This window comes from Balaenoptera acutorostrata, chromosome 1 (genome assembly GCF_949987535.1).
Source record: "Balaenoptera acutorostrata chromosome 1, mBalAcu1.1, whole genome shotgun sequence".
Classification (NCBI taxonomy): domain Eukaryota; kingdom Metazoa; phylum Chordata; class Mammalia; order Artiodactyla; family Balaenopteridae; genus Balaenoptera; species Balaenoptera acutorostrata.
The window spans coordinates 6,380,271-6,408,134 of record NC_080064.1 but is presented as its reverse complement, the minus strand read 5'-3'; the positions used below and the strand labels follow the sequence as shown (position 1 = coordinate 6,408,134).

Here is a 27,864-nt window from a genome sequence, read left to right as displayed (position 1 = left end):
CCCCTCGGGGGAGCCACACTGGAAACCGTAGGCTTTGCTGCTGCCATTTATTGATTTATCACATATTTACATCCCATCAGGAAACCTGTCACGCCTCCACCCACCAGGGCCCTGTGGGTTTCCGCCGGCCGGCCTGCTCCCGACCCCGGCCCAGGCTCGAGGCCGAAGCCATGGCTCTGGACGTCAGACGTTCAGCAGGAGGGGCCGGTGCTCCTCGGCGGTGGCAGCGTCACTGGGAGGGATTTCGTAGACGACAAACAGGGAGGAGTACAAGCAGCCCAGGAAGGACACCAGGCTGGAGAAGTACATCACGCCGTTGGCGCTGCCCACAGCCGAGGTCAGAGGCCCCAACACCAGGGACACCAGGATCTGGGCCAGGAAGTACTGGCAGCTCAGCAGCGAGATGTCCACGCCCATGCCCCGCCGGGTGCCGTCGGCGCTGGACCCTGCAAACTGACCAGAGACGTGCGTCAGCCGGACCAGGCCCCCTGCGGCCCTGGGACCCGGCACCCCTGCCCAGCAGCTCACGTCCTCCAGGCCCCACGTGCACAGGGAGCCCGGCCAAGACTATAATGATATTTGTGTTCTGAGATGACGACAAGAAAAGGAACCCACGGCCAGCAGGGGCTCTTCCGGGTCTCCCGCCCCTACAGGAGATGCAGGGCCTGCCGGGCCCGGCCTCCTCCGCTCCAGCTCCGCCCTCCCCGAACCCTTGTCGCTACGACGCCTGTCGCGCTCAGAGATCCCGCCAGGGTCTACAGCGCTGCTCCTCTGGCCTGTGGCCTCCACCTTGTACGTCAGGCTCCCTCCGCCCCCACCCGGCACCACGCTGGGGGACGGAGGTGACACGTGGTCTCTGTGCAGAGCTGCCACGTGGCAGCGGGAGTGACTCTGCCCCCAGCACAGGCCACCTGCACCCCATGACGCCACCCGGGGTCCCGCACGGCCTGGCCCCCCTCCCACATGCAGCTGTGCTCCCCTCTGGGACGCTGCTGAACAACTCCCCCCCCACCCCCAGGCTGTGTTCCCACAGCACCGGCGAGGTGATCCGTGAATGGGTGTCACGTGAGTCCTGGGGACACCCGCCCAGCCCGTGGGGGCCACCGCGGTGGGGAGGTCGTAGGGGAGCCCTGGACCCGCAGCCCAGCAGAGACCGCGTGTCCAGAAGACTTGACGGGCCTCAGAGGCCCGAGCCTTCCAGCCGGCTCTGACCCAAGCCTGGTCGAGTGGCCCAAGGCCCTGTGTCCCCTCCCGCGGGGCAGGGCCGCCCTCCACTGAGAACCAGCACGTCCACGTACCCCGGTGAAGGGGGCTCCCAGGAAGTGACAAGGGGGACCGTGCGCGCAGGTCACGTGCACAGCCTGAGCGCCGCCCAGGGGGAGAGTCAGCCCCCGGGGCCAGGCCTGGGGGAGGCGCCGGGGGTCCGGAGTTAAAGGGGCTGCGGGAAAGGCAGCTGTCAAGGTGGTCTTTTAGTGCCGTATTGTAACGCCTCAAAGTCACTGCCCAAAATCTACGATGGCAGCGTTATTCGGCCACAAGAAGGAAGGCAGTAGGGACCCACTCATACACAGGGTGGATAAGCCTCGAAAACGTGAGGCTGGGAGAAGCCAGACACACAAGGCCACCTATCACGTGATCCCATTGACGGGAAACGTCCAGGGGAGGGGAGGGCTGCAGGGGTGATGGCCAACAGGAAGGGGGCTTCTTTTGGGGGTGACAAAAATGTTCTAGAATTGATGGTGTGAATACACTAAAAGCCACTGAATCGTACGCTGGAAATGGGTGAACTGCGTGGCATTGTGGTGACTTCTGCCTCGATAAAGCTGTTAAGGGAAAATCCACCCTGAACAGAATACCAAAATTTGACATAAAGACGGGATCCATTCTCCTGAGTTTTCCTTTAGCCTCAGACGCCACCAGGACTCGGCTCAGCCCTGTCCCTTATCCTGTCTTTAAGTCCCCGATCTCTCGCTCAGCGTGGATTTGTGGCATTGATGCTCATTTTCAGAAAAACCACATTCACGTATTATTGACCTCGACTGCTGGGTTTTTGGTGCCCACATGCTCCCAGCTGACCCCAAAGCCCCGCAGAGCCCTCTCCTTGCACCTCTCCCAGCGCCGCCCAATTCCTTATGCGGGCAGCTTCCTGCCAGGCTTTATGCTCTGCCGATGCATCTGATAATCTTCCCGTTTGAACGGGGCCCTGAGCTGTGCAGCGGGTCCCGGGACCCTGCTCAGGCGGAGAGTCGCCTGGACGTGGGGCCCGAAGCAAGAAGGCCGGCACTCACCTGCTTGCTTTGGTAGTAATCGCACAGCAACGAGTAGGGCAGGGTGCACAGCGTGGAGAACAGAATCCCGTAGGTGATGCAGAGGGACAGAACCACGTAGAGGTTCCTGGAAAGGGTGGCAAGCCCAGTCCCCAGGCCGAAGGCCAGGTAGGCGATGAAGTACAGCGTGCGGACACTGAGGCGCTCCTCCAGCTTCTCCAGAAGAGCTGCGACCCAGAGAGGAAGGTGAGCAGCGCCCCGCCTGGGGCCCCAGGCCGCCCACCAGGCCGGCAGGCGGCTTGCCCCTGACCGGGAGACCCGAGCGGGGCCCCGGGGAGCCAAGGGACCACTGATGGGGTTGTCCGGATGGGCGGCAGGACCTGGGGTGGCCCCCTTCACACCCAGGGGAGGCCCCCAAGTGCTGCAGCAGGTGAAGGGGTCTTTGGGTGGCAAGATCAAAGAGGCTCGAGAGTTTACGGTTTGCGGCTGAACCCTGAGTTCTTGCACAAATCGTAGTGCTTCTGTCGCTCTCCTAACACGAGGACACCGAGAGCCCCACCCCGGCCGGCCAGTGTCTAAGGACCCTGAGGGGCCTGGCAGCTCGGGCTCCGCATGACGCCCCTTGCCGGAGTCAAATACCCCGGGGCCGCTTCCCCCCGTCCTGGTGCCACCAAACACCCAGGCCCGCCGGGGTCCGCCAGCGAGAGCCTAGAAATTCTTTCTTAATATGGTCCCTCGACCTCCTACAAAAGTCACGGTCCTGACTGCGCGGCTGGAGCTCGCTAACGGGGTCCACAGTCTGCAGCCGTCACCTTGAGTCTGGGCTGCAGCCTGTTTTTGTACCACCCGGAGCTAAGAACGGTTTTCACATTTTTAAATGTTTAAAACAAGTCCAAAGAAGACAGATATTTTGTGGCACACGAAAATCATACAAGATCCGAATCCCCGTGAACATCAGCGAAGTTTTACTGGAACTCGGCCCCACGTGGTCATCACGCCTCGAGGGCAGCGCCGGGTCGCCCCACCGGAGCCTGTGGCTGGAAAGGCCAAGAGGCCGGACCCCTGAGATGAAGTTTGGGGGCCGTGCACCGCCAGCTAGGCCACCACTGGGACACCCCGGCACCCACAGGCACTCAGCACAGCGTCCTAGGTCCGTGGGGCACCCAGAGTCAAACCTCAGGGTCATCTCGGCCTCCCCGCACCCACCCCACGTGTTCCACAGCCTCGTTCTAGCTGCCCCCCCCGGCCTCACCTGCACCCTCCCTCCCTCTGGACCAGCCACCACGAGAATCGACACGGGAAGGATGGGGTAGGGGTGGCAGGTGGACGGCACACCCGCCCGGTGGTGACCTCGTGGTCTGTCCCTGGGCCCCCACGTGCCCCTCGCTTACGGGCCTGACCCCCCCTGGCCAGCTGCTTACTCAGGGCCAGACACACGCCCGTCCCCACCCGGCCCTGCCCTGCCGCGCAGAACCAGGCAGCGTCCCCAGCTGACCCCTGACGACGGGTCGCTGAACAACGGAGAAAAGAACAGCGCTGTCTCCCCCCAAATTGGGATGCTGTGTCTGCAGCTGTAAAGATACAACCTTCCTTCACTGAACAGGTACCAGCCACCCTGCCGAGGGCCACTATCACTCCCACGGAGGCCCCGCCCCGCTGAGCCCAGCCCACGGGTACCTGAGTAGAAGGCAGCGCTGAAGGCGTAGATGCACATCCCCCAGCAGCCCACGGTGACCCCGCTGTTGTACTTCTGATACGCTTCCGACGTGTGTGGGGCCTTGGGGTCCCCCTGAAATACCACCTCGCCCATGAAGTCCGTGTAGAAGAGCAGCATCCCCTCGAAGGAGAGCCACCCTGGGAGGGGAGAAGGGCTGGTGACCGCTGGGCAGGCGCTGGCACGTGGCCCCTCCTCCGCCAGCAGGTGGTTTTGACCGATGACCGAAGGAGCCCGTGAGTTTTGTCGATTCAAAACTTAAAGAAGGAATTACCTATAGCTTCACCATGCAGACATGACTTTACCGCTGTTAAAATTTTGTAGGTTTCCTACCCGTCTTTTTAAAATATATATTCTTGTAACATAGGCTCTGTCGCGTGAAGGTTTTGTATTCTGTTCTTTCTCTGAACGTTATTGCCAGGAGGAAAGCTAACCCTCAGCTCCTCCTGTTTCCCCCTCCTCTGCAGGGGAGGCGAGAAAATGCCAGTGGGGCTCCAGCCACAGTGCGGGGGCAGGGGTCACCCGTTTACCTGGGAGAAATACATTAGGAAGGGCAAGTGCTGGTAGAGATCTAATTTGCTCTGTTACCTAGAAAACCACAGTGCTCCTTCCTCTGATTTCCACGTGCATTTCCTCTTTTATAGAGGAAGGAGGTGGTATTTATGGAGTCTCTTGAACCCCAGTAATAGTCATGCATGCTCTCTATGCCATTAAATATTCTTAAACAGTCCCATCTTAATGGCAGCAAAATATTTCACAGTGTGGATCCATCTTCCCATTGTTGGACATTTACCCTTTCCCCCATCCCAGTCTTTGGTTAACATGAGTCGTGCTGTGATAAATACCTCACACGTGTATTCGTGATAAAACCTCTGACTACATCCTTGCAAAGAACACCAAATAGGTAGGATCTCTGGGATAAAGGTGATGGGCATTTTTAAGATTCTTGCCTGTTGCCAAATTGCCCTCTAGAAGGTCATTCTGATTTACATCCCACAATGTTTGAGAGCCTAGATTATCTCAGATCCTTCATCATCCTCAGATGGTCAACAACCCAACAGCAAAGAGACACCGAAGGGAATGGAACGCAAGTTGGGGCTTCTCGGTAGTCATTCGAAAGCCGAGCCTGTGAACGTGAGACCAGCACCAGACGTGTGTGTCTGTGTGTGTTTACGTCTCAGCTCTAAGCGTGAGGGGTCCAAACTGGCTTAAGACACAAGTCCCACCAGTGCGAGAGTGATGTCCCACTTAATTGTGAGTTGCCCGAAGAGCTTTTGGTCCTGAGGATCTGGGCTCCGTGGAGACCTGGCTCTTCCTGGAGAAAAGCCCTCCCCGCTGCACGCCCCCCCCACCCCGCGCCCGTCCCCACCTCGTCCTGCCCCTGGTGACGCCTGGGGAGGCCGAGTGGAGGGGAGAGGCCTCCGGGCATCCGCAGCCTCGCCCCTCACGCAGGGCCACCCGAGGGGCACAGGACACGCGGGAGACTTTGCTGCGAGCTCACCCAGGAAGTGGTTGACGCAGAGGTGGCGCAGGGCCTTGGGCATGTTGCAGATGGTGAAGCAGAGGTACCTCATGGACAGCGGCTGCCCCGACGGCTCGCTGGGGCCCGTCAGCTCGCTCTCGTATTTCACGCCATTCAGTAAAATATTGGCCACCTGCAAGGGAAGCCCCCAAAAGTCCCTCCTCAGGGCTTCAAACCCCAGGCGCCCCTCGGAAGCGTGTGTTTTGCTTCGATGCAAAAGTGAATCAGAAACACAAACCCAGAGGCTGGGAGGGTTTGTCTTCCTGGGTGGTGAGAACGGGGCACCAAACACCACCCGAAAGAGAGAAATGACTTTAAGGCGTCTCTTCAGAGACGGGAGCGGCTGAGAATAGAATTTCCCTTCGCGGTGCCTGCCTTTGGGCCGCAGAGAGTAAGCTAAGACCTCGCCAGATGTGGAATATGTTTGAAAGAAAAATACGGGTCAGTTGAAATTCAGACGTTACGAAGTCTCATCTTTTCTATAAGAGAGGATGTAAAAGACTGCTTCCAAGGTGACTGGGCATCTGGACAGGTGGACTCCTTCCTACACAGGGGTTAGAGCGGCCAACAGAGCCCGTGCGGGGAGCTGGGCACGCAGGCAGCTCCACGTCACCGGCATCTGTCAGGGCAACTCCATCGACAAATACGCTCACTGGCTCAGTTTGCTGCCTGCTCCCGGAATGACAAGGCCTTGCCGCACCGTGGCCCCGCCTGGGCTGGGGGTGCAGACAGCAGCCAGGAGAACCGATGCCTTTGGGAGCTAGACATCTCAAGAGAGGAGAAGATGCCTTACTCTGGGTCCACGCGGGAGCCTGTGCTGGGTCGGCACCTGGACGTTCCGGGTGGGTGAATGAAAAGGAAGGGAACTGCCCACGATGCCGGTTCCAAGGGCAGCTGCATCAACAGAGCTTGTCACCCACAGCTGCCGGAGGAAGACTTTGACTGACACCTATGTCCCCACTGAGCCCAGATGTGTATATTTAGCTCATGAACTTTACTTTCCTCCAAAACTGATTCGAGAATGGAAAGTTTTAAAAGGATTAAAAAGAGATTTTTCAACCAGAATTTAAGGACTGTATCTAGAAGCCAGGTGGAATTTTGGGAGACAGGACAGGATGACCCAGTGTTGACAAAAGGCTTGATGACCTGCTCTGCTGTCATCAGGAGTGAGGATGACATGCCCTTGACTCGAACAATCAGAGAAGTGGCTTTCCTTTGCCAATGATGGGATTTCTTCCGGTGATTTTCAGTTCTTCAAACGCTTTCCAGATCTGAGCTTGTGGATGCCGCCCACGGGGACCTGGATTCTTCCCTGCAGGGCTGCCACCCACCTGTGCAGAGCGCTTCCTCGAGATGGGATGACATTGAGTTTAAGACACGATAGTAGTGGCCCTAAGACCGACTCGCGGTAACACAAAGGAGGCGCGGGTAAGCTTCAGAATTTAACAACGAAGAGCCATCTCCCAATGTCAGCCTCCCACGAAATCAGGGGGTCCTCCCAGGCACGGGAGCGTGGGTGGGGATGTCTGACGGAGGGTCGGGCCGGCAGAGCGGGGCCTGCTTCGCGGGAGACACGGCCACGTGGCAGCCGTGTCCAAGGGGCATGTCCAGGTCACCCGCCTTCAGAACTGCCCCCCTGGGGGCCTGTGCGGGTTGAACAAGGGTCATAGGCTTTCTGCTCAGGAAACTCCATCCCCTGGGTGCCCCTGAGGGCAGGGAGGCCCTCACGTCTACTTTAAATGAGAGAATAACTCTCTTTAATATAAAGTAGCCTCTTCCAAGATCGCGGACTCTGAAAGCAGCTAAAATCCCACATGTCAGTCTGTGGCCTTCCAGCCAACGTACATACATCACAGACAGCCTTCCAGAAGGCTCTCTCCTTCCCAGAACATGCCTGCGCCCTTTGGGATCCAGAGTATTGACAGCCTCTGGGTTAGTTGGTTAAGGTTGCCCACCTGGGGAGGGAAGGAGGCCCCAGAAACAGCCGCCAGGGTTTATGTTTTGTTTCTGTCCTTCAGGAGGACTTAGCTCAGTTGGCACTGCGTGCACACAGCCAACGTGGGCTGGACGCGGCGGGGAAAAGACCAGGAATGACCGCGATACACATGATGCTGCAACAAACTCACCGGATTACCCCTGGGCAAACGTAAGGGTGTTTAAAAGAGCCACCCCTTTGCCGTGGCCAGTGTCTTAAAGTGCGACCCCTGGCAGAGACCCTGAATGCATCTGTGGGCTCATGTCGGGCCCAGAATCCCAGCCCTGACAGGCTGAAGAGGATGAGGATGTGAGGATGGGGGTGTCCCTGAGGCCCATCTATTCGACCCAAGTCCTTTCTGACTGATAGGCCCACATGGGCCGGGAATCTCCTTCCAGATCATCTGACGAGGGGGGACCACGCACAGTGCCGACCGCTGGCTGGCTGAGCCCTGGGACCCCTGGCTCCCCCCTCCCCCGGCCCCCCGGCGTTTGCTCTTACCTGTTGACTGAAGGTCACGTTCCTTCTCCGGCTGCTATCGGGGCCACCTCCCCCGGCGGCGTCCGGGATGGCCAGGGTCTGGGGTCTCTTTAGGATGCCAGCTGACCGCGGCTTGGAGGTGTCCAAGGAGCCCACCCTCAGCACGTTCCCGTCGGGGCCGGTGGCCAGGGCGACGTCCCTCCGGTCCCCGAGGCCGCGGTCCCGGTGGCAGAAGCCATCGGGGGCCCGGGGGAAGCTGACGCTGACGGCCTGCCTTGGGGCACTGCCGGGGATGGCCAGGTGGCCGTCGTGGCCGCCCGTGAAGCAGTCGATGAGGACGCCGTCTATGCTGGACGCGGCGAAGGACGAGGCGAAGTCGCTGATGCCCGTCAGCGAGCTGTCCCTGCTGATGAAGCTGCCGTACTTGGGCGTGAGGGGGCTCAGCGGGGAGATGGGGCTGGAGAGGCCGGCATGGAGGCCGGCAGCCGGCGGGCAGGGGGCGCCCTCCTCACCCAGGACAGGAGGGGAGGGAGGCAGCGGGAGGCTGGGGCTCTTCATGGCCGGCCTCTTCTCGCCCGGGGGCCGCAGGGGCCTCTCGGGGATGCTGACCAGGGTGAGGACGGTGGTGGTGCTCAGGATGACGGCCGTGAAGACGTAGATGACCCGCAGCTGCCCGCCCAAGGCTCTCCCGAAGCCGGTTTCATCCCAGTGGATCCCCCCGACCACATATCCGAACCCTCCTCCGAGACCTGGGGAGAGAAGCGGGGCGGGGTGGGGGGTGGAAGAAAACCCCCGAGGAAGGTGTTCGCTTCCTTACTTAACTTGTAAAATCCACCCCAGGGACCCGGATGTATTATCTGTCCCACCTACACCCCAAAGAAAAGGAGAAGAGAATGGGATTTCCAGGGGGACCCTGGGGGACCCGGTCCCCTGCCCTTGAGGGCCGCCTGCCAGGGCATGATGACCACCTGCCCACACTCTGGTCCCCTCTGCACACAGCGTCTTAGGAAGACCGAAAGTGAGTGTTGATGCTGGGTCACCTGTCCCCTTGGAGTCCTGCCCCTCCCCCAGCTTCAGTGCTGTGTAAACACGGGAGACCTGGTCCCCAGCACACAGACCGCTGCACGTGTGCACGCGGGAATTCGCGTGGCCACCCCTGTCTTGCTCACCTGGCGACATCGTCCTTGGGCCTGACCACCATTAAGAAAGTCACCCCTGGGCTTCCCTGGTGGCGCAGTGGTTAAGAATCCTCCTGCCAATGCAGGGTACATGGGTTCGAGCCCTGGTCCGGGAAGATCCCACATGCCGCGGAGCAACTAAGCCCGTGCGTCACAACTACTGAGCCCGTGTGCCACAACTACTGAGCCTGCGCTCTACAGCCCGCGAGCCACAACTACTGAGCCCGTGTGCCACAACTACTGAAGTCTGCGTGCCTAGAGCCTGCGCTCTGCAACAAGAGAAGCCGCCGCAATGAGAAGCCTGAGCACCACAACGAAGAGTAGCCCCTGCTCGCCGCAACTAGAGAAAAGCCCGTGTGCAGCAACGAAGACCCAACGCGACCCAAAATAAAATAAAATAAATAAATTTATTTAAAAAAAAAAAGAAAGAAAGAAAGTCACCCCTAATGGGTCACCCCTGGTGGCAGCTCTCTGGGCCCTGGAGCCATCAGGGAACAGGAGGGCTGCAGGAATCTGGTCCTTTCCTCTGATCCCACTCACTGATTCCACAGCCTCAGGGACCCAGCAAACAGCCAATGGTTCACACAGCACAACATGAAAATGCAGGTGATGCCGCATGGTGCCCGGCCAGTGGCAAAAGACATTCTCACCTCCAGAAAGTGCCGTTTCCTCCCGCCCAGCGCTGGGCTTCCAATGGCAAGAGCAAGGCCAGGCCGCCAGGGCTCCGCCCGCCCAGCCCCTTCGCAGCCCCATCACGCATCTTAGGTGCTTTTCTATTTTGAGTCCAGCTATATTCTGACCAGGCTACTGGTTGCGATGAGTAAAACTCTTGGTTTACTCTTGGCGATGCAGGGGAACCTGCATCCGACCAGCATGGGCCCTCCCTCCCCTCCACTTGGGGAGACCCAGCCATGTCAGGAGTTGGCCTTTTCAACAGAATCGCCTGTGGAAAGGCCTGGACTCAGACACGTTCAGCCCAACCTTCCACATGTCCCTATGGTGGGACATGACCCTGAATCTAGTTATTTAATGGCTTTCTGTAGAACTTCATTTGTTCCAGACTCTTCTTACGGGCCTCTTAATCTCATATCCAGCCCCCCCTCCCCGGCTTTATTATTCTTAACTTTCCACATTCATGGTCCTAATTAGCTTCCCCCACTCCTTCTGAAGACACAGTTGTAGTTTGGTGACACTTAATCAAGGTCAGATTTGTGAGAACTTTATGAACTATTTTTTTTTTTAAATGATCGAAGCGATACACTTGCACAGTTGAGGAACTATACTCAACAGCAAAGAAACAAACAACCTGATTCAAACAATGGGCAAAGGACTTGAGTAAACATTTCTCCAATGATAGACGCATGGCAACAAGCACATAGAAAAATGCTCAACATCACCGATCATTAGGGAAATGCAAATCAGAGCCGCAGTGAGATACAACCTCACATCCATTAGGGTGGCTACTATCGAACAATCTTTAAAAACCCAGAAAACAGTAAGTTGACGAGGAAGTGGAGAAATTGGAACCCTTGTGCAGTGTTGGTGGGGATGTAAAATAGTGCAGCTGCTGTGGAAAACAATAAGGAGGCTCCCCCAAAAACTAAAAATAGAATTATCGTCTGACCCAGCAATTCCACTTCTGGGTAGAGGCCCCAAAAGAACTGAAAGCAGGGTCTTGAAGAGATGTTTGTACACCCATGTTCACAGCAGCATTATTCACAATAGCTAAGAAGCAACCCAAGTGTCCATCAAAGGATGAATGGATAAGCACAGTGTGGTGTATAAATGCAATGAAATATTATTCAGTCTTAAAAGAGTAAGGAATTCTAACATACGCTACAACATGGATGAACCTTGAGGACATTATACTCAGTGAAATAAGCCTGCCACAAAGACAAATACTGTTTGATTCCGCTCACATCGGTTCCTTAGAGCAGTCAAATTTGTAGAGACAGAAAGTAGAATGGTGGTTGCCAGGGGCTGGGGGAGGGGAGATTGGGGGGTTATTATCTAATGGTTATAGAGCTTCAGTTTTACAAGATGAAAAGCATTATGGGGATGGATGGCGGTGATGGCTACACAACAGTGTGAAAGTATCACAGAACTGTACACTTAAAAATGGCTAAGATGGTAAATTTTATGTCATGTGTATTTTAACACAATTTTAAAAGAGGAAAAAAAAAACCAATTCAGAAGAGTACAGATCTTCATGTACTTACTACAGAATTACATCCTGATAAACCCATTGTAAGTTGAAAATATCATAAGATGAAAATGCATTTAATACACATTCTTATATACAAAATAGATAACCAGCAAGGACCTACTGTATAGCACAGGGAACTATACTCAATATCTTGTAAAAATCTATAAGGGAAAAAAATCTGAAAAAGAATATATGTATATATAAATACATGTATAACTGATTCACTTTGCTGTACACCAGAAACTAACACAACATTGTAAATCAACTATACGTCAATTTTTTAAAAAGGGGAAAAAAAAGAAAATGCACTGAATACACCTAACCTACTGAATATCATTGCTTAGCCCCGCCTACCTTACACGTGCTCAGATCACTTCCATTAACCTACAGCTGGGCCAAAGCATCTAACACAAAGCCTATTTTATAGTGAAGTGTTGACTGTCTCATGTAATTGACTGATGACTGTCCTGAAAGTGAAAAACAGAACGGTGGTCAGTGTAGGGTTGTTGACCCTCGAGGTCACGGGGGTGAACGGGAGCCGCCGCCCAGCATCACAAGAGAGGATCGGACTGCATATCGCTAGCCCAGGAAAGGGCAAACTTCAAATTCAAAGTACAGTCTCTGCTGAATGTGCATATCTTTTGTCAAGGCAAAAAAATCGTAAGTCAAACCATCATAAGTTGGGGACTCTCTATATAAGATAAAAAACTAATTCCTTCTTCCGACCCTCCAAACTCCTGCCTGCCTGGACCCACGCAGAAGCTCCCTGGACCCACGTGCATACGGGATTGTAAAGAGAGATGAACAATGACGTTTCCTAGAAGAAGCGACTGAGGCTTGGAGAGGCCAAGCAGTTGCCTAAAGTCCCACCATGAACAGGAGGAAAAGCACAAAACCGATTCCAGATTTCAGCTCCTGGGCCACCCCGGCCTCTTCATACAGGTCCTACACATATGATCTCTTTCCCTGGATTTTTAGAAATCTTTTCCATTGCTATTTTAAATGGGATTGTTTACTTCCATTTTATTTTGGAACAAGATAATTGTTTTATATACAAACGCTAGAGGTACTGATTTTTATATGATACTTTGATAAGCAAACATCATACTGAATTCTCTTACTGTTTTGCAGTTGATTCCTTTGAAGGTTTTGTTTGTTTTATTTTTTTAAATTTTATTTATTTATTTATTTACTTATTTATATTTTTGGCTGCCTTGGGTCTTCGTTGCTGTGCGCGGGCTTTCACTAGTTGCGGTGAGCAGGCGCTACTCTTCATTGCGGTGCACGGGCTCTAGGCACATGGGCTTCGGTAGTTGTGGCATGTGGGCTCAGTAGTTGTGGCTCGCGGGCTTAGTTGCTCCGCGGCACGTGGGATCTTCCTGGACCAGGGCTCGAACCCGTGTCCCCTGCATTGGCAGGTGGGTTCTTAACCACTGTGCCACCAGGGAAGTCCAAGCACAGACTCTTTATTTTTTTTCTTTTTTCTTTCAATTTTATTGAAGTATAGTTGATTTACAGTGTTGTGTTAATTTCTGCTATACAGCAAGGTGATTCAGTTATGCATATATTCTTTCTCATCTTCTTTTCCATCATCGTTTATCACAGGATATAGGATATAGTTCCCTGTGCTGTACAGTAGGGCCTTGTCATTTATCCATGTTATATATAATAGTTTGCATCTGCTAATCCCACACTCGCAGTCAAGCCCTCCCCCAGCACCCCTCCCCTTGGTGGTCATTCCTGCCTCCTTCCTGACTTCAGTGGGAATGTTTCTCGTGTCTGGCATCAAGCACAGCACAGGGGTGTGTGTGTGTGTGTGTGTGTGTGTGTGCACACAGTCAATTGTCATTATTCACGGATTCCATATTTCAAATTTACCTACTCAGTAAAATTGATTTGTAACCCCAATAAATACATATGTAATGCGCAATCACTCTCGGATACGTGCAGAACAGTGAAAAAAATTTTTTTTTGCCCGGCTTGTGGGATCTTAGTTCCCCGACCAGGGATTGAACCCGTGCCACAGCAGTGAAAGCGCCAAGTCCTAACCATTGGACCACCAGGGAATTCCCAGAGCAGTGAAAGAGTCGCCCGACACACACGGTCCCGGCTAAGACTTTCCACAGTGATGTTCTGCCTTCTTGCTTCAACTCTCACACTGTCAACAACCATCCTTTTCATAGTCTATGTGGGTGCTACATATTTGCACTTTTGTGCTTTTTTTTGGGTGACACGCTGTTTACTTGACAGCCCGCAAGTGTAGCGCTACTGCTGTCTAGGGTTCCCAAGTGCCCGGAGCCCGCGATGTGTCTTATGGGGAAAATATGTGAGTTAGACGAGCTTCGTTCAGGCACGAGTCATAGTGCTGCTGGCCGTGAGTTCAATGTTAATGAATCCGTGACGTATACTAAATAAGATGTCTTTAAACAGAAACACATGGAACAAGGTTATGTATTGATCCGTTGACAAAAATTATGTGGCCAGAGGTTCGCAGGAACCTAACCCTGTATGTCTCCACGGGCCACGATTCGAGGTTGGCTAATTCAGAGCTCGTGACGCCTTTGAACGACACAACTACCTGAATAACGAGAATCAACGATGTATAACACTATTTACACACGGTTATATACACACATACAGAGCTATATACACACATATATGCATATATATCAACGATATCTTCCATAGAAAAGAATGAAATAATGCCATTTACAGCAACATGGATGGACCTAGAGATGATCATACAAAGTGAAGTAAGCCAGACAAAGACAAATATCATATGATATCGCTTATATGTGGAATATTAAAAAAAAAATGATACAAATGAACTTATTTACAAAACAGAAGTAGACCCACAGACATAGAAAACAAACTTATGGCTACTGAAGGGGAAGGAGGGAGCAGGGCTAAATTAGGAGTTTGGGATTGACATGTACACACTCCTATATATAAAATAGATAAACAACAAGGACCTACTGCATAGCACAGGGAACTCTACTCAATATATTGTAGTAACCTATAAGGGTAAAGAATCTGAAAGAGAATATATATATAACTGAACCACTTTGCTGTACACCTGAAACTAACACAGCATTGTAAATCAACTATACTTCGATTAAAAAAAGAAATATAGATTAAAATATAGATATTATAGTATATAATATGTGTACTGTTGATATATGTCGTCTGAGACACGCACTCTCAAGCACGTCCGTGCTCGCCCACGTCTTTGAATTTTGTCCCCGTTGCACAGAGCCTTACCTGCCAGGAGGGCGTGGATGGTCAGGCCCCGGTCCTGATCGGCGGGGCTGCACACGTCCATCATGTACGCGTGGCTGGGGCTATCGGCCGAGTCCGCGCTGAAGTCCATCAGCGCCACGCCGCACACGGTGAGCAGGATACCCCACTTGTGGTCGTGGGCCGTGTCAGCCAGCGCCGTCCCAATGTCCCTGCCGTTGAGCAAGAGTGAGAGGCCCAGCAACGCGCCTGGGGATGGAGAACAAAGTCACCGGGGAAGCGCAGCCCTGCCGGCCCCGGCGGCCACCACTTCCGGCTGGCATCTTTAGGGGCCCAAGAACTCCTTTTTAATCAAACCTTAAGCACTTGGATCAGGGTTTTTATTTCATCAAGCATAGCAGGAATGATATAGACTTTATTAACTTTTTTTTTTTTTTTTGGCCGTGCTACGCAGCTTGCGGGATCTCAGCTCCCCATCCAGGAACTGAGCCAGGCCCGTGGCAGTGAAAGCCCGGAATCCTAACCACTAGGCCACCAAGGAACTCCCTTATTAACTCATTTTTAAAAAGTGATCAAAATGAGATATTTTCCAGTTAACCCAGACTGGATTACAGGGTGCTCCCCGCCACCACACCAGTGACACGATCCCGATAACTGTTTTGGTCAACACTCTTTTAGATTTTCCTAAGAGGAAGCAGTTGGGGCCTTTTTTCTTTTTTCCATTTTATTTCAATTCCAAAACAACAGACCTATAGCCAGGACAAGAATGAAAGGGCGTCTCCTTCCAAACCTTGAGGTACATCGGTCACTCCAAGCACCCAACAGTGGCTGCAGTAGGAATCCTGAAACAGAGCAGGTCAGTGGTCACTGCTGGGGTCCCCATGGTACCTGGGGACCAACTCTGAAGCAGCTTCATCAGATTCCTGAAACACCTGCACTCAAACGTCCCCAGGGCGTCAAAAGAATAAGATGATGAAACTCAGAGTCAGCAACAGAACCCTGAGCTAGAAAACAAAAGATAAACAGACTCTTGGAATCACCCAGCTTCTCCTTAAATTTTCTACTTAGGCCCCTACAAGGCACGAAGGAGCCATGACCTTCTTGGGAATCCAAGAAAGGCCAGGACCTCCCAGACCCAAGCCACCCCCAGCTGTATTGCTTGGCTCCTCTGATGACACAGCCTGGCACGGGATGGTGGAATCCTTGGGGTCTGCTGAAGTCTGGTCCCTAATCTGGTTTAGAGAAAGTCACTTAAGATACGGGGTCTGACCGGCCATACCTGTGTTCTGCTACAGCCCCACACCACTGGGGGACTTACTCTGGCCCCTCCCTTGTCCCCTGGGGACCCTCAAGCTGCCTCCACTGAGGTTTCTGGAAGCTTCTGGGAAGGTTTCGGAGGCCATCACCAGCGGGCCGAGCGGGGGCTCACCGAGGATGGGGCTGACGAACCACACGAGGCTGTAGAGCTGGTCGGGAAGGCCCATCTGCAGGAGCACCGGGGTCACGTACGCCGTCTCCATGGCATAGCTGAACTCGATGCCGAAGAGGACGCAGCCGTTGAAGAGCAGCTCCCGGAAGGACCTCTGGGGGTGCAGGTCCCCGAAGTCCACCAGCTCGATTGGACACGGGGTGTTGGGGGGCGGGGGCGGCGACGGCCGGATGCACTTCCTCCTCTTGGGGTGTCGTTTGAAGTTGTTGGCCCGGTGGCTGATGTGCTGGGTCATGGACCCCGAGTAGCCGGCGACCGGGGACCTCCAGCAATCCTGAGGGGTCAAGGAGGGGAAGAGGGCCTCTCCCGGAGGGGCGCTGCTCACCGGGGGGATCATCACAGGGCGCGCCGGTGGGTGGTCCTGTGGGCAAAGCGCGTTCGGGGGCAGCCGTCACCCGCGGGGCCTCCAACCCGCGAGCTCACTTGTCCCGGTGGCTCTGCCCCTCCATCCCCCGCGGCACGGCTCACCCGCCCACGTGGGAAAGGTGAGCTCACTCGGGGCACCCTCAGAGCCGACGCCGAGCCCCCGGAGTGGCGCCTGCTGTATGCACGGTGTTCCTGGGCCTCACTTCCGCATCGGGGCAGCCCACCTGCCCGAGGAGACCAGAGAGAGGATCAAGTCCTTCAGGTCCCTGCGCTGAAACTCAAGGGGACGGTTCCCCAAGCAGCCTCCGCCGGGAGGGTCCAGCAAAGAACCCCGAGAAGCGAGAGCCACCAAGCGCCCCATGGCTGCCCTCAGGCCGCAAAGGATGCCGGGCTATTTTAGGACCTGCGGCCCATTTCCAGGGCTAACTTTGCCCTTCCCTGCAGGCCCCAGGGGAGCAGAGCGGGGAGAGCAGGCACCCTGGGGGGAGACAGGACTCACGGGCACCCTGAGCGCTTGCAGGTGGTGAGGGGACAGCCCTTCCTTCTCGGGATGGAGAGCCACACCCTCCCTAATACCTGGGTTTACTCTCCACCCTAAGCCGGAGGAGCCAAGCCTAAAAGCAGCCGAATGAGTGTAACTCAAGTCTTTTCCTTTGACATCAGCTGGACAAATGAATTTTCAGTCGAGTCAGGAGAACTGAGACTTTCATAGTGTTTGAAATGCTCTCTTTAAAGACATAAACCGACTCTCTGAATCCTGCTTGTTATAGGCAACACGCTGAATAGGGATACAGTTTACCAAAAAAAAAAAAAAAAAAAGTGAGGGACAGAAAGAATCCGGGAGGGTGAGAAATACATTTTCCTCCATCCTCAAATTATTTTTTTGAGGAATTTTCGCTATGCCCTCGCCCTGGGTAGGGAATTAGCAGGCGTGTAGGCTAATTCACAGACACTCCCGCCCCCTCCGTCCCCCACCTCCCTGGGGTTTACAATGTGTGCTACTCGGAGACCTGCCCTTGGGCATCCAACTGTTTTCACTGCTTAGAAATTAATCTAGATGGTAAACATTAAAGGAATAGATTCTAGCATGTTGACCTGTGCGTTTTAGACAATGTCAATTTTACTAAGCACAGGGAGAGGAAAGCTACTAAGATCAGAGGGAAAGAGACAGATAAAAACATGAGAGGGGAAGTTCTGCATTGGGTTTGACCTCTCTGACACAGCTCACCCCATCTGTATCACAAAAAAGCAATCGCCTAAGTTTCCTTTGGAGTCCTTCCTGGGAAGTAGGCCCTAAGCCTGAGACGACATTCCCAACATTGATAGGTTTCCTTACAAGAACGCTTGTTATTTACCAAGATAAATAGTAGAGGCTTTCTTTCAAAATTAGTTTTTAAGTTTTAGAAATGAGGCCCTTATTTCTGACTTTAACTTACTGTACACCCTCCATCACACTCGTGCTAGTCGATAACTTCTTTATGAATCACTCTGAAATTCCTTGTCACTCCAGATGTGCATCCCAAACTCCCCCACTACCCCACCCACTCGGGGATTGTCTTCCTTCTCTTCAGAAGACACCAGTGGTAGAAATGATTTATTCTAGAGACGTCCCAGCAGGATTCAGAACATCATGTTAACACAACAAACTATCCATCCACCAATCCATCCATCCATCATCCATCCATCCATCCATCTACCCATCCATCCATCCATCCACCCATCCATCCATCCATCCACCCATCCATCCATCCATCCATCCATCCATCCATCCACCCACCCATCCATCCATCCATCCATCCATCCATCCATCCATCCATCCATCTACCCATCTTCCCACCCACCCACCCATCCATATACATATCCACCACCCATCCTCTAATCTACCCAACCTACCCGTCTACTCATCCACTCTTTCAAATATCCATCCATCCATCCATCCATCCATCCATCCTTCCACTTGCCCACCTACCCACCCATCCTCCCATTTGGCTGAGTACTGAATACCAAGACACTGAATTTATAGAGATAAAAGAAAGACATAGTTCTTGCCCTCAAGTTAGGTGAAACAGTGGAGGAAAGACATGCTAAGCAGTGGGAACCACCCATGCAAAGGAGCTCTGTGCACCAGTTGCGCACAGTGGTGATGTGGTGATGAGAGATGAACCCATCAAGAAGGGATTAGTTGACCAGGAAGACTTGGTAAGAGGTAGATTTCACACCAAGATGGCAGGGAATGACAAAACCAGCGAATCAGTCTGCTCTCGCTTCTAGAAAAGGTTTATCTTATGACCTTAAAAAAATCCCATGCTCTCCTCTACAACAAGAGCAGAGGTACCTAAGAACTATGCAGACAAGTACTACTTCATTAAAAACACCATCCATTTATGAAGATTAAGTCAAGATTTTAAAAAATTTAAAAAAAATGTTAAGCTAAGCATCTTGTTTGTGTTCTCACAGGTCTCACTCAGGCCCTTGTACATAGTAAATGCTCGAGAAAAATGGGCTGGTCTTGCCTTCAAAAACCCAGGTGGTTGTTAGCTGTCCCTGGAGCTTCATTCATTAAGATCATAGAAATAGAGGACCCACTGGAACACCGCATAATAAGACTGTCTCCTTAGAAGTCAGAAGGAAGACCTTAGCCCAGGTGTGTCAGAGAGCTTAACCTGACTTCACCTGTCTGGTCACAGCCCCACACCTGCCTCGGTGGCTAACTCCCTCTGTGCCTCTCTACCTGCCCCTTCAGGCACACGACGCCTCTCTTTCCTATTGGCATTTTACCCCCATAAAGTGAACTTATGTGAACACGCGTTAGAAACCTTCCCTGTCATTTTAGAATGAAGAACCACGGGCCCCGTTTGGAAGAATTTTAGCCTTACACAGCATCAGGCGGAAGTATATTTTTGAAAAGGAAGGATTTTTGACCCACTTAAAATGGACTATAAATAGTCCATGTCTCTACCTGTGATGTGACAACTTCACCATCACCTGCCCACCACCTCCAGCTTTAAAGCACAGCCTGCAGCCTGTCCGAGCAAAAGTGAGACCCTCACCGCCCCCATCCTACACGCCCCCCGACACACATCTAAACTGGAATTAAACCTGGGCTTGAACAGTCTTCACTAAGGCTTCCCCTTCAAGTTTGGGGGATCAGGATTACCACTTTTATTTAAAAATACATATATTAAAAGCTGTCCACGAAAGTTTAATCTAAGGACTATTTAAAATTCACTTCTGTATGTTATAAAAAAAGAAAGTAAAATGTAAACTAGTACAATAGAATTTTAATACACTAATACAAATATTCACCAGACCATCTCGATCACACTGTATTACCATTTACTCAGCCCCCCAAAAATGTGCACATATTCCTGGACCCCACAGGTTATATGCTGGGTCCACTGGGCTTCTAGAATACAGAGGATGTTTCAAGGAATGAATCCCTCAAATTGTGTTATGGGAAGACTAAGCAGCAATTGATTAATAAAAATAAACAATGTCCATGTAATTCGAATGCTTAAAATCACCCCACTCTGACCTCAAATCATTTCCTCATTTCTCTACGTGAAACCAGGCTTCCAACTGTGGGGTGATATGGGGCCCACAGCCCTTCCCCGCTCTTCCTTCTACCAATTCTCAAAGTTAATGCTTCAAGGAAATCTTCCCAGACCAGTAAAGGGCTCTGTGGACTTCAGGGGATGTACTTAATCAGCTAGTTGCTCAATTGTATGTCACCCACTTCTCACTTTTGATCTGTGGCAATCTGGCCCCTACATGACAGCCAATTGATCCCCAAACCCATGGTGAGGCACACATGGAACTTTCATCAGCACCTGGTTCTACTTCCCTATAAAAGCTGAAAGACAAAAACATTATGATAACCCCACAAACAACTTGTCGAGGACAGAATGAACCGAAGTGCTATAACCCTCCCATTTCAGCCTCAGCATATTACCCTTGACAAGAAAGCAGAAATCCTTGGTGCTCCTCATAAACTTAATCCTGGGATGCTGGGAGAGATTATACCAGGGTCCCAGCCATCCAGAGCATTCGTTAAGCCTCTGGCGGGAGGTGAACCGGAAGCTGATGACACCTGCCCAGGTGACCTGGGAACAGGCCTCCGGGCACCAATAAGCAGAGCTTAAGCCTGGGGCAAATTCCAGTGTTTGATCTCTTTCCTTGCAAATGTGAAATAAGTCTGTCACCCAACTGCTACCCTTCTCAGGGCGGGAGAGTTCTGCACTCAGGGGGCGAGACGTGGGCTCCACTGACAGTTCAATTAATTAGACATCCAAGAGGAACAAAGGTCTCGGTGCCAACCTCCAGTCCCAATCCTGGCACTCTGATTACCCTGGGGCCTAAGCCGCGACGCTGCCAGCACAGAGCCGGGAAGCCGTGCGGAGGGCACAGGAGGAAATGGAGGTACCTGTGGGTCCAGCCAGGAGGCATCCCTTTCCGAGGCCGGGGTCCTGCCTGCCCCGTTCGCAGCTCGGGTCCCAGCCCGGCCGCCCCCGGCCCGCCGCTGCTCCTGCAGCATCACCCCGCGGGGCGGGGCCGTGACGTCACAGGCTACATCCTCGCCAGGCTTCATCCTCGCCGCCTACGGCCGGTACCCGCAGAGCATCCTTAAAGCGGCACCGCCCTGCAGTCCGCCGCGGAGGCGCTGGACCCCGCGCAGGGCCCCCACCCCTCGCCAGCCGCTCCTCCTCCCGAAGTTTAAAGGCCGGCAGAGTCTGCAAGGAAAGCTCCAGAAACAGGCCCGCTAAGACTTCCGCGGGCTGAGGCGTTCTGGCCTTGGTGGGCCCCTTTCTCCATAAAAAAAAAAAATATATATATATATATATATAAATTATATATATTAAATATATATAATATATTATAATTGTATATTATATATTATAATTATATATTATATATAATAATTTTATATTATTATATATTTTATTTTACAGCTGTGTTGGTTTAAAGATGAATATATTAATATATTAATACTGTATATTAAAACATTTCCCTTGGCCTAAGAGTTCTTCCCCCCCCTTCTGATTTTAAAAGAAATGAACCCATATTTGAGGATCCCTAAAAGCATTGTGTGCTCTGGACACTGCCCACTGTACAGAATAAGTTGGCCCTGCCTAGAAATATTATACTGCATTCACTTATTCCCTTAACCAATGTATCAGGTGCTACTCTGTCCCAGCTCTACCCTAGGGACTGGGGATACAACAGTGAACAAACAGGCAAAAGTTCCTGGCCCTGTGGCATGACATTGTAGAGAGGGAGAGACACATTGAACAAGACAAATAACATAAATAAATGGTAAGTCAGAAGACAGTCATCCCCAGAGAAGGGGCTTAGGGAGTGTGGGGCTGGGGGTTGGGGGGGGGCACTGCAGTTTAAATAGGGTTGTTGATGAGTCCCCACCCAGAAGGTGACATTTGAAGAAAAACTTGGACGACGTGAGGGCGTTAGCTGTGCTGATGTTTGGGGGAAGGTCATGCCAGGCAGAGGGATGAGCAAGTGCAAAGGCCCTGGGGTAGGAGCTGGATTGAATCAATGACGGAGCAAGTAATTATACAGTACAGTCTAGTGAAATTACAAAGCACAAAGTGCTACTGGGGAAGACGTGTGGCTCTAGGAAAGTTTATAATAAGGGGATGTGACTTTGATGGGAGGGCCGGGGGTCCTTGCGGAAATGACACTGGACAGGTGTGCTAACACTGAGCAGAGGGGGCAGCATGTGCAGAGCTCCTGTGACAGGAGAGCGCAGGGTGAGCACAGAGCCAGTGGGGCTGGGATGCCGAGGTGAGTGGGGGTGGGCTGGAGAGGCAGCTTGGGCTCAGGCTGTGGGCCTCGTGGACTGTGTCATTTTCTAAGAATAAGGAGAAGCTTAGATGGGTCCAGTGCAGCGGAGTGGGTGACATAAATCATATTCATATTTTGCAAAGATCATGTAGCTCAGAGTGGAAAAGTGGATTGGAAGGGATCAGGGGGCCCAGGTGGGTGCACCGGGGAGGATCTTAGAGAACTGCTGCCCAGGCGGGAGAGGATGTGAGTGATGGTGGAGAGACAGAGGTGGTGGATTGCCTAGGCATTTGTGGGTAAAACCACCAGGGCTTGGTGACAGGTTGAAGGTGGGGGGTACGGGGAGGAGGGAGGGAGGTGTAGAGAAGTTTCCAGCTTGAGCACCCAGGCAAAGGAGAGGAGAGCATTCGGGCTGCTGGGGCGAGTCACAGGGTGGCTTTGGTACAGAATGAGTTCGAGGGACCTTTGAGGCACGGAGGCCCCTAGAGATGGGTCTGGAGATCAGAGACGGTCTTTCGAGAATCACTTGCACACAGGAAGCCAAACTGCGGCCAATGACATCAACAGGGAGAGACGTAGCACGGAGGAATGAAGCCTCCTCAGTCACTGGTCAGGGGGAGAAGGATGAGCCATCAGAGAACTGCTTCCATCTTATCATATCTCTAAACAGGAGTAGCAGTTTGAAAAAAATACCAATGTGTTTTTCTATTTTGCCTTTACACACAATGACCTGCTATTTTGTTAGCTCAGAGCTCACAGCTGTAACTTATAAACCTCAACATCCCAAGAGCTTAACACAATGGATGCTTATTTTTGGCTCATGTGAAGTCCAAAGGGGTGTTTCTGATGCACAGGGGACCTCCAAACGGTCATTCAGGGACCCAGGCTCCTTCCATCTGGGCTCTGCCTGAGCCAGGCTAGCAAGAGGCCCACATCCCACTCATTCCATTGGCCGGGACTCAGTGACACAGTCACACCCAACTGCAAGGGAGGCTGAAGGACCTGGAGGAAGTGGGTGTGAGGGGTGCTGTGTCAGCTGCTTGTTTAGCGTTTATCAGCTTGGAGGAGGGGAGGAGAGGGGAGGGAGGGGACAGCTGGGGATGCTAAGAAAACAAAAGTTAATACCTCCTTTCTGATATTCAAAATAGGATTCTGCAGCCCGAGAAAAGGCTTGAAATCTAGGTGTTGTTGAGAAAGAAAGGACTTAAAAAATTCCCTTGACCTCTTTTAACCTTACAAGGTCGGAAGCTTCCTTTCTTAACCCTCCAAGGTCAGACTGGACCTTGGTGTTTCTCCCTCTCTGTGGACGAGATTCCCCGTCTTATCAGTGGGTCTAGACCAGAGTCCAGCATGGAAAGAGGGCGACAGGGCATGCAGGGAACACAAGCGAAGCCCACCCCCCGTCCCTGGGCACTGTGGAAGGAAGGCAGAGGCAATAGGCTGGGAGGGGGCCAAGCCGATGGGGAGCTGCGTGGAGAGGACCCCTGGGGGTAAAGTCTCAGCCCTCCCCCAACCCTGGTAGCAGTCTGTTGGGGGAGGGCAGGAGTGGGTCCTACTCAGGACTGAAAGCTGCAATGGCCCCTTGGGGGGGATGACCTTAAAGGGGCGACACTCCACCTCAGTGGGGAAGGGCAGTGAGGACGGTGAGGGGCGGGGGGCGGGGGTGGCTGGGGGCCAGCAGAGAGATGCAGAGGGCTCTACAGGGCCAGGCGGGGCCCCGCCCACTTCACAGCAGAACCTGGAAATCAGGGGTCCACCAAATCCCCTTGGCCCCCGCAGTGCACACGGTGACCAGCCTGTGGCCGGGAGGTCACAGGAGCCCCGCCCTGCCCCCGGCTGCACCCTAGAGGGACAGGAGGACCCAGGCCCCAGAGGCTGTTATCTTAAAGAGACCAAGTCAGACCCAAAGGGACGGTGCAAAGGATCCGACTGAACTCAATTTTATATCAGGTTTGATCAAAGTTTGTGCCTCCCCGTCACACCCTCCACGCCCGCAGTCGGTGATGGCTCATGAGAAAGCCCAGATCAGCCACAGATAAATAACTGGACGCCGGTTCCTTTGCACCCCTGAGCGTGGTGGGGACAGCTCAGGCAACGGCTGGGACTCCAATGCTAGAGAGGGAAGGGGAGGGGGAGGGTGGGAGGTGACCCCCCGCGGGTCCCCGCAGCAGCGGCGGTCACCTGCCATTCCGGGGCGTCCACAAGGTGGTGGGAGAGCCCCACCTTCTCGGCCCGCACCTGGGAGGGCCGGCGGGGGAGCCAGAGGGATGTCTAGTGTTTCTCTGGCACAAAGGGAAGGAGAGATGGTGCTTTTAAAGCATTTTCCGCCCTTGCAAGGATTCATGGTTCTACGGCTGAATTCTTTTTTTTTTTTTTAACTTTGTAAACACACTTTTTCTGCAAAGCACACAGCTGCATGGTTTTTTTTAAATTTTATGAATAACATTTTTAATAACAGATCTTGTGCCAGGCCTTGTGTTAAGGCTTTTACGTACTTTAAACCTCATTTAGTCATCCTACCTTTAGGAGGTGGGCAATACCCCTCCCATGTTTTTTGGATCCGGAAGCCTGAAGCTTGGTGAGTGTCATTTGGCACACACGGTTGGAGCTGGACTTGAACCGGGACTCGAACCCAGGACTGAGCGACCCTGGGGCCCAAGCCTCCGGCAGCACGTGAGGGCTGCAGCGTTCGCAGTCAGGCGTGGGGTCATTCATAGGTTCACCCAGTGAGTGTTTATGGAGCGCGTGCTTTCCGCAGGTCAGGCTAGGAGAGGGAGGGGGGCAGCGTCCTCAGAACCAGCACGAGACCTCACAGCCTGGGCTCCACCCTCCTTTCTCAGCCTCTCTGCGGCCTCTGTCTCCTCCAGCTGCCCCTGCCCATCCATCTACGGTTTGCCCGTTAGGCTGCCTTTTGGCTCCCAGTTCAGAAGGACTGGGCAGTACCAGAGCTGCAGGAGTGTGTGTGTGTGTGTGTGTGTGTGTGTGTGTGTGTGTGTGTACGTGTGTGCTGGTGAAAGCATGTGCTTCCACAAGTGTTGTAGGGAAAGGTGCCTTCCCTTCATTTATGCAGAGTTAACGGATTCCTGGTGTCCTTCAGTCAGCACTGCTTTTCACTCTTCAGGGAAGCGTCTGTGGATCTGACGTGCCCTACACACACTCACACACACACACTCACACACACACACACACACACACACACACACATGCACAGAGTCTGCATTGCAAATTCCAGGAGGGCAGGATAATCCAACTCCTTTTGCATCCTCCTGCAGAACTTGGCGGGCAGAGGGCCAAACACATGGTAGACACTCAAACATATTTATCTGATCTACACAGGATGGGCTCAGTAGAAGTTGTGTGGTTACTCCTGTGTCTGCACAGGTAGGTTATGGGTTAAAACGCAATGTCATGGACGGGCCTGGGAACTCGTCACACTATTTCCGAACATGTGTCCTCCTTGCAGGGAGCCTATGGCACCAAAGCCTGGACTCTGGGCCATCCAAAGGCTGCGACAAAGGGGCTGTGGCTAGAATCTGAGCTGAGCCAGAGCAAGAACCCAGTGTCTGGATGTCAGGCTGTGCTAGAGCTGAAGGGGGTTGGACTCAGGTTCTAGAATCAAGGCGGTGGCACCCAGGATGGCTGTGGACTCCTCATCCGTGGGCTGGGATACAGCCTCACGGGGACACAGGGTCACCTGAGACAATGCAGGACGCCCAATTAAATTCAAATTTCAGTTAAACATCAAATAATTCTTATGTATCAGTACGTTCCAGGCAATATTTGGCATCCTGTATTTTGATGTGCTCCATCTGGCAGCCCTATTGAGACAGCTCCTGGACCCTGGAGAAAGAAGCCTCCCCGGGGGCGCCCGAGACCCTCTTTCTCGAAGCGGCCAGGTGATCAGGACCCCCAGGCTTGGGCTGCTGGCCAGTGTCTGCCAAGCTCCACTTTGATTTGCTGTCTCCCTGAGAGAGCAGTGAACACCCAACATTCATGAGAAGTGCAAGCCAACCTTTGGGCAGGTCTTGAGAGTGGAAACTCCTGGATTATGCTCACTGGGGTCTTGAAAGTTTCCGGTGGCTTTTGTGCTTTACCTATGTGTTCAATGTGTCACAATTCTGAATCTACTAAACGGGACTTTCTAACACTTAACCATTATTTACACAACTAATACATTTAAGACCTATTAAGTTTTCAAATGATTTTAATCTTTTATCTTCATGCCCATGAATTATTAAACTTTGGTATTACAAAATATAACACAGAAAAGTGCAAAAACCAAAACGAACAGCTCGATTTATCGCACACGTAGAACCACAGTCAGGTCTAGACAGAATATTTGCCAGCTCCCTAGAAATCCGTCTCGCGCTGCCTCTATCCCCAAGCTCTTCTGCTCTCAAGCTCCGCCAAGAGGTAATCGCTTTTCTGACTTTTATGTTCATTGCTTTCAGGCTTTTTAAAAAATAGGTGTAACAGACATGCCCTTGTCTTAGTTTGCTCCCCCCTCTCCTGCCCAAGCTGGCAGGAGGTGATTCCAGGAAGCAGGAGTAAGGAGAATAAGATGGGGAAGGGAGAAAAGCTAATAACAAACACATGAATGACCAGGTCATCAGTGTGGGCAACTGGGGCTCAGTCGTATTGGGGCGCCCTGAGAAGCCAAATGGGACAAGCTTTCTCATTGTCCTGCTGTAGGATGGATCGCGGAGGCATTTATTTACCAACTGCCAGCTCCTTCTGGTGCAGGGATGCCACTGAGGGCCTTAGCTACCCTGCACTGTAGCTGCACCTTTTGGAGGAGGTGCAGACTCTCAAGGTGCTGGAGGAATCTCAGCAGCTTGAGGTGGGAAACTGTCAGCATGGCGGGAACCGTCTACTGCAGCTACAAGCGAACCCAGGTGAACCTAGGACATACACAGCTGTGCTACTCAAGAGTGACGGTGTGCAGCCAGATGCAGGGCTTGTACCAGGATTTAAATCAACGCACTCTTTCCTTCATCTGGAAAGTCTTACTACAAAAGGAAGGCAAAAGGCAGCTGAACTAAGTAGTGGGTTTAGGGACACTCTGGTGCAAACTCCTTCTTTCCTGCTGGGCAGGACACTGTTGACAGACGGGCAACCCCGAGTCCTTCTGTACAGCAACATGCAGCCTTAAATTCTAGGGTTTCGTTCAGCCTTTTCTTCTTTCTTTTCTTCTGTTTTTGGCTGAGATGCTCGGCTTGCGGGATCTTAGTTCTCAGAAGCGGGATCGAACCTGGGGCTCCAGCAATGAGAGCACCGAGTCCTAACCACTAGGCAGCCAGGGAATTCCCTAGTTCAGCCTTTTAAAAAAAACTTTGTGTAAATAAGATCAGAAGTATGTGTTCTTCTGTGTCTGGGTTTTTGTTGTTGTCGTTGATGATCATTTTGATTTTGAAAGTCGTCCACGTGGCTCTGGTTCATTTTCAGCGTTGTGGTGTGTGGATATATCCTAAGGTATTAATCCATCCTTCCGTTGACAGACGTGTGGGCTGTTTCTATTTTAGGGTTATTATAATAATGCTACTTGGACACGGTGATACATGTTTTTGGTACACATATGCACGCATTTCTTTTGGGTATATATTCAGAAATGGTACTTCAGGGTAAATACAC

The 27,864-nt window shown here is 52.5% G+C and overlaps 1 protein-coding gene across 1 annotated transcript; it reads right to left on the bottom strand.

Annotated features, from left to right (window-relative positions):
• Nucleotides 1-46: 46 nt before the first annotated feature.
• SLC45A1 (solute carrier family 45 member 1) lies at nucleotides 47-20,967 on the bottom strand. Its single transcript, XM_007170036.3, has 9 exons — nucleotides 20,858-20,967; nucleotides 16,009-16,429; nucleotides 15,329-15,421; nucleotides 14,604-14,828; nucleotides 7,980-8,707; nucleotides 5,483-5,636; nucleotides 3,945-4,121; nucleotides 2,289-2,494; nucleotides 47-453 (listed from the first exon to the last, which is right to left on the bottom strand). The coding sequence occupies exons 2-9, from the start codon at nucleotides 16,403-16,405 to the stop codon at nucleotides 184-186; spliced, it is 2,250 nt and encodes a 749-aa protein (XP_007170098.2). The 5' UTR covers nucleotides 16,406-16,429; nucleotides 20,858-20,967; the 3' UTR covers nucleotides 47-183.
• Nucleotides 20,968-27,864: the final 6,897 nt, after the last annotated feature.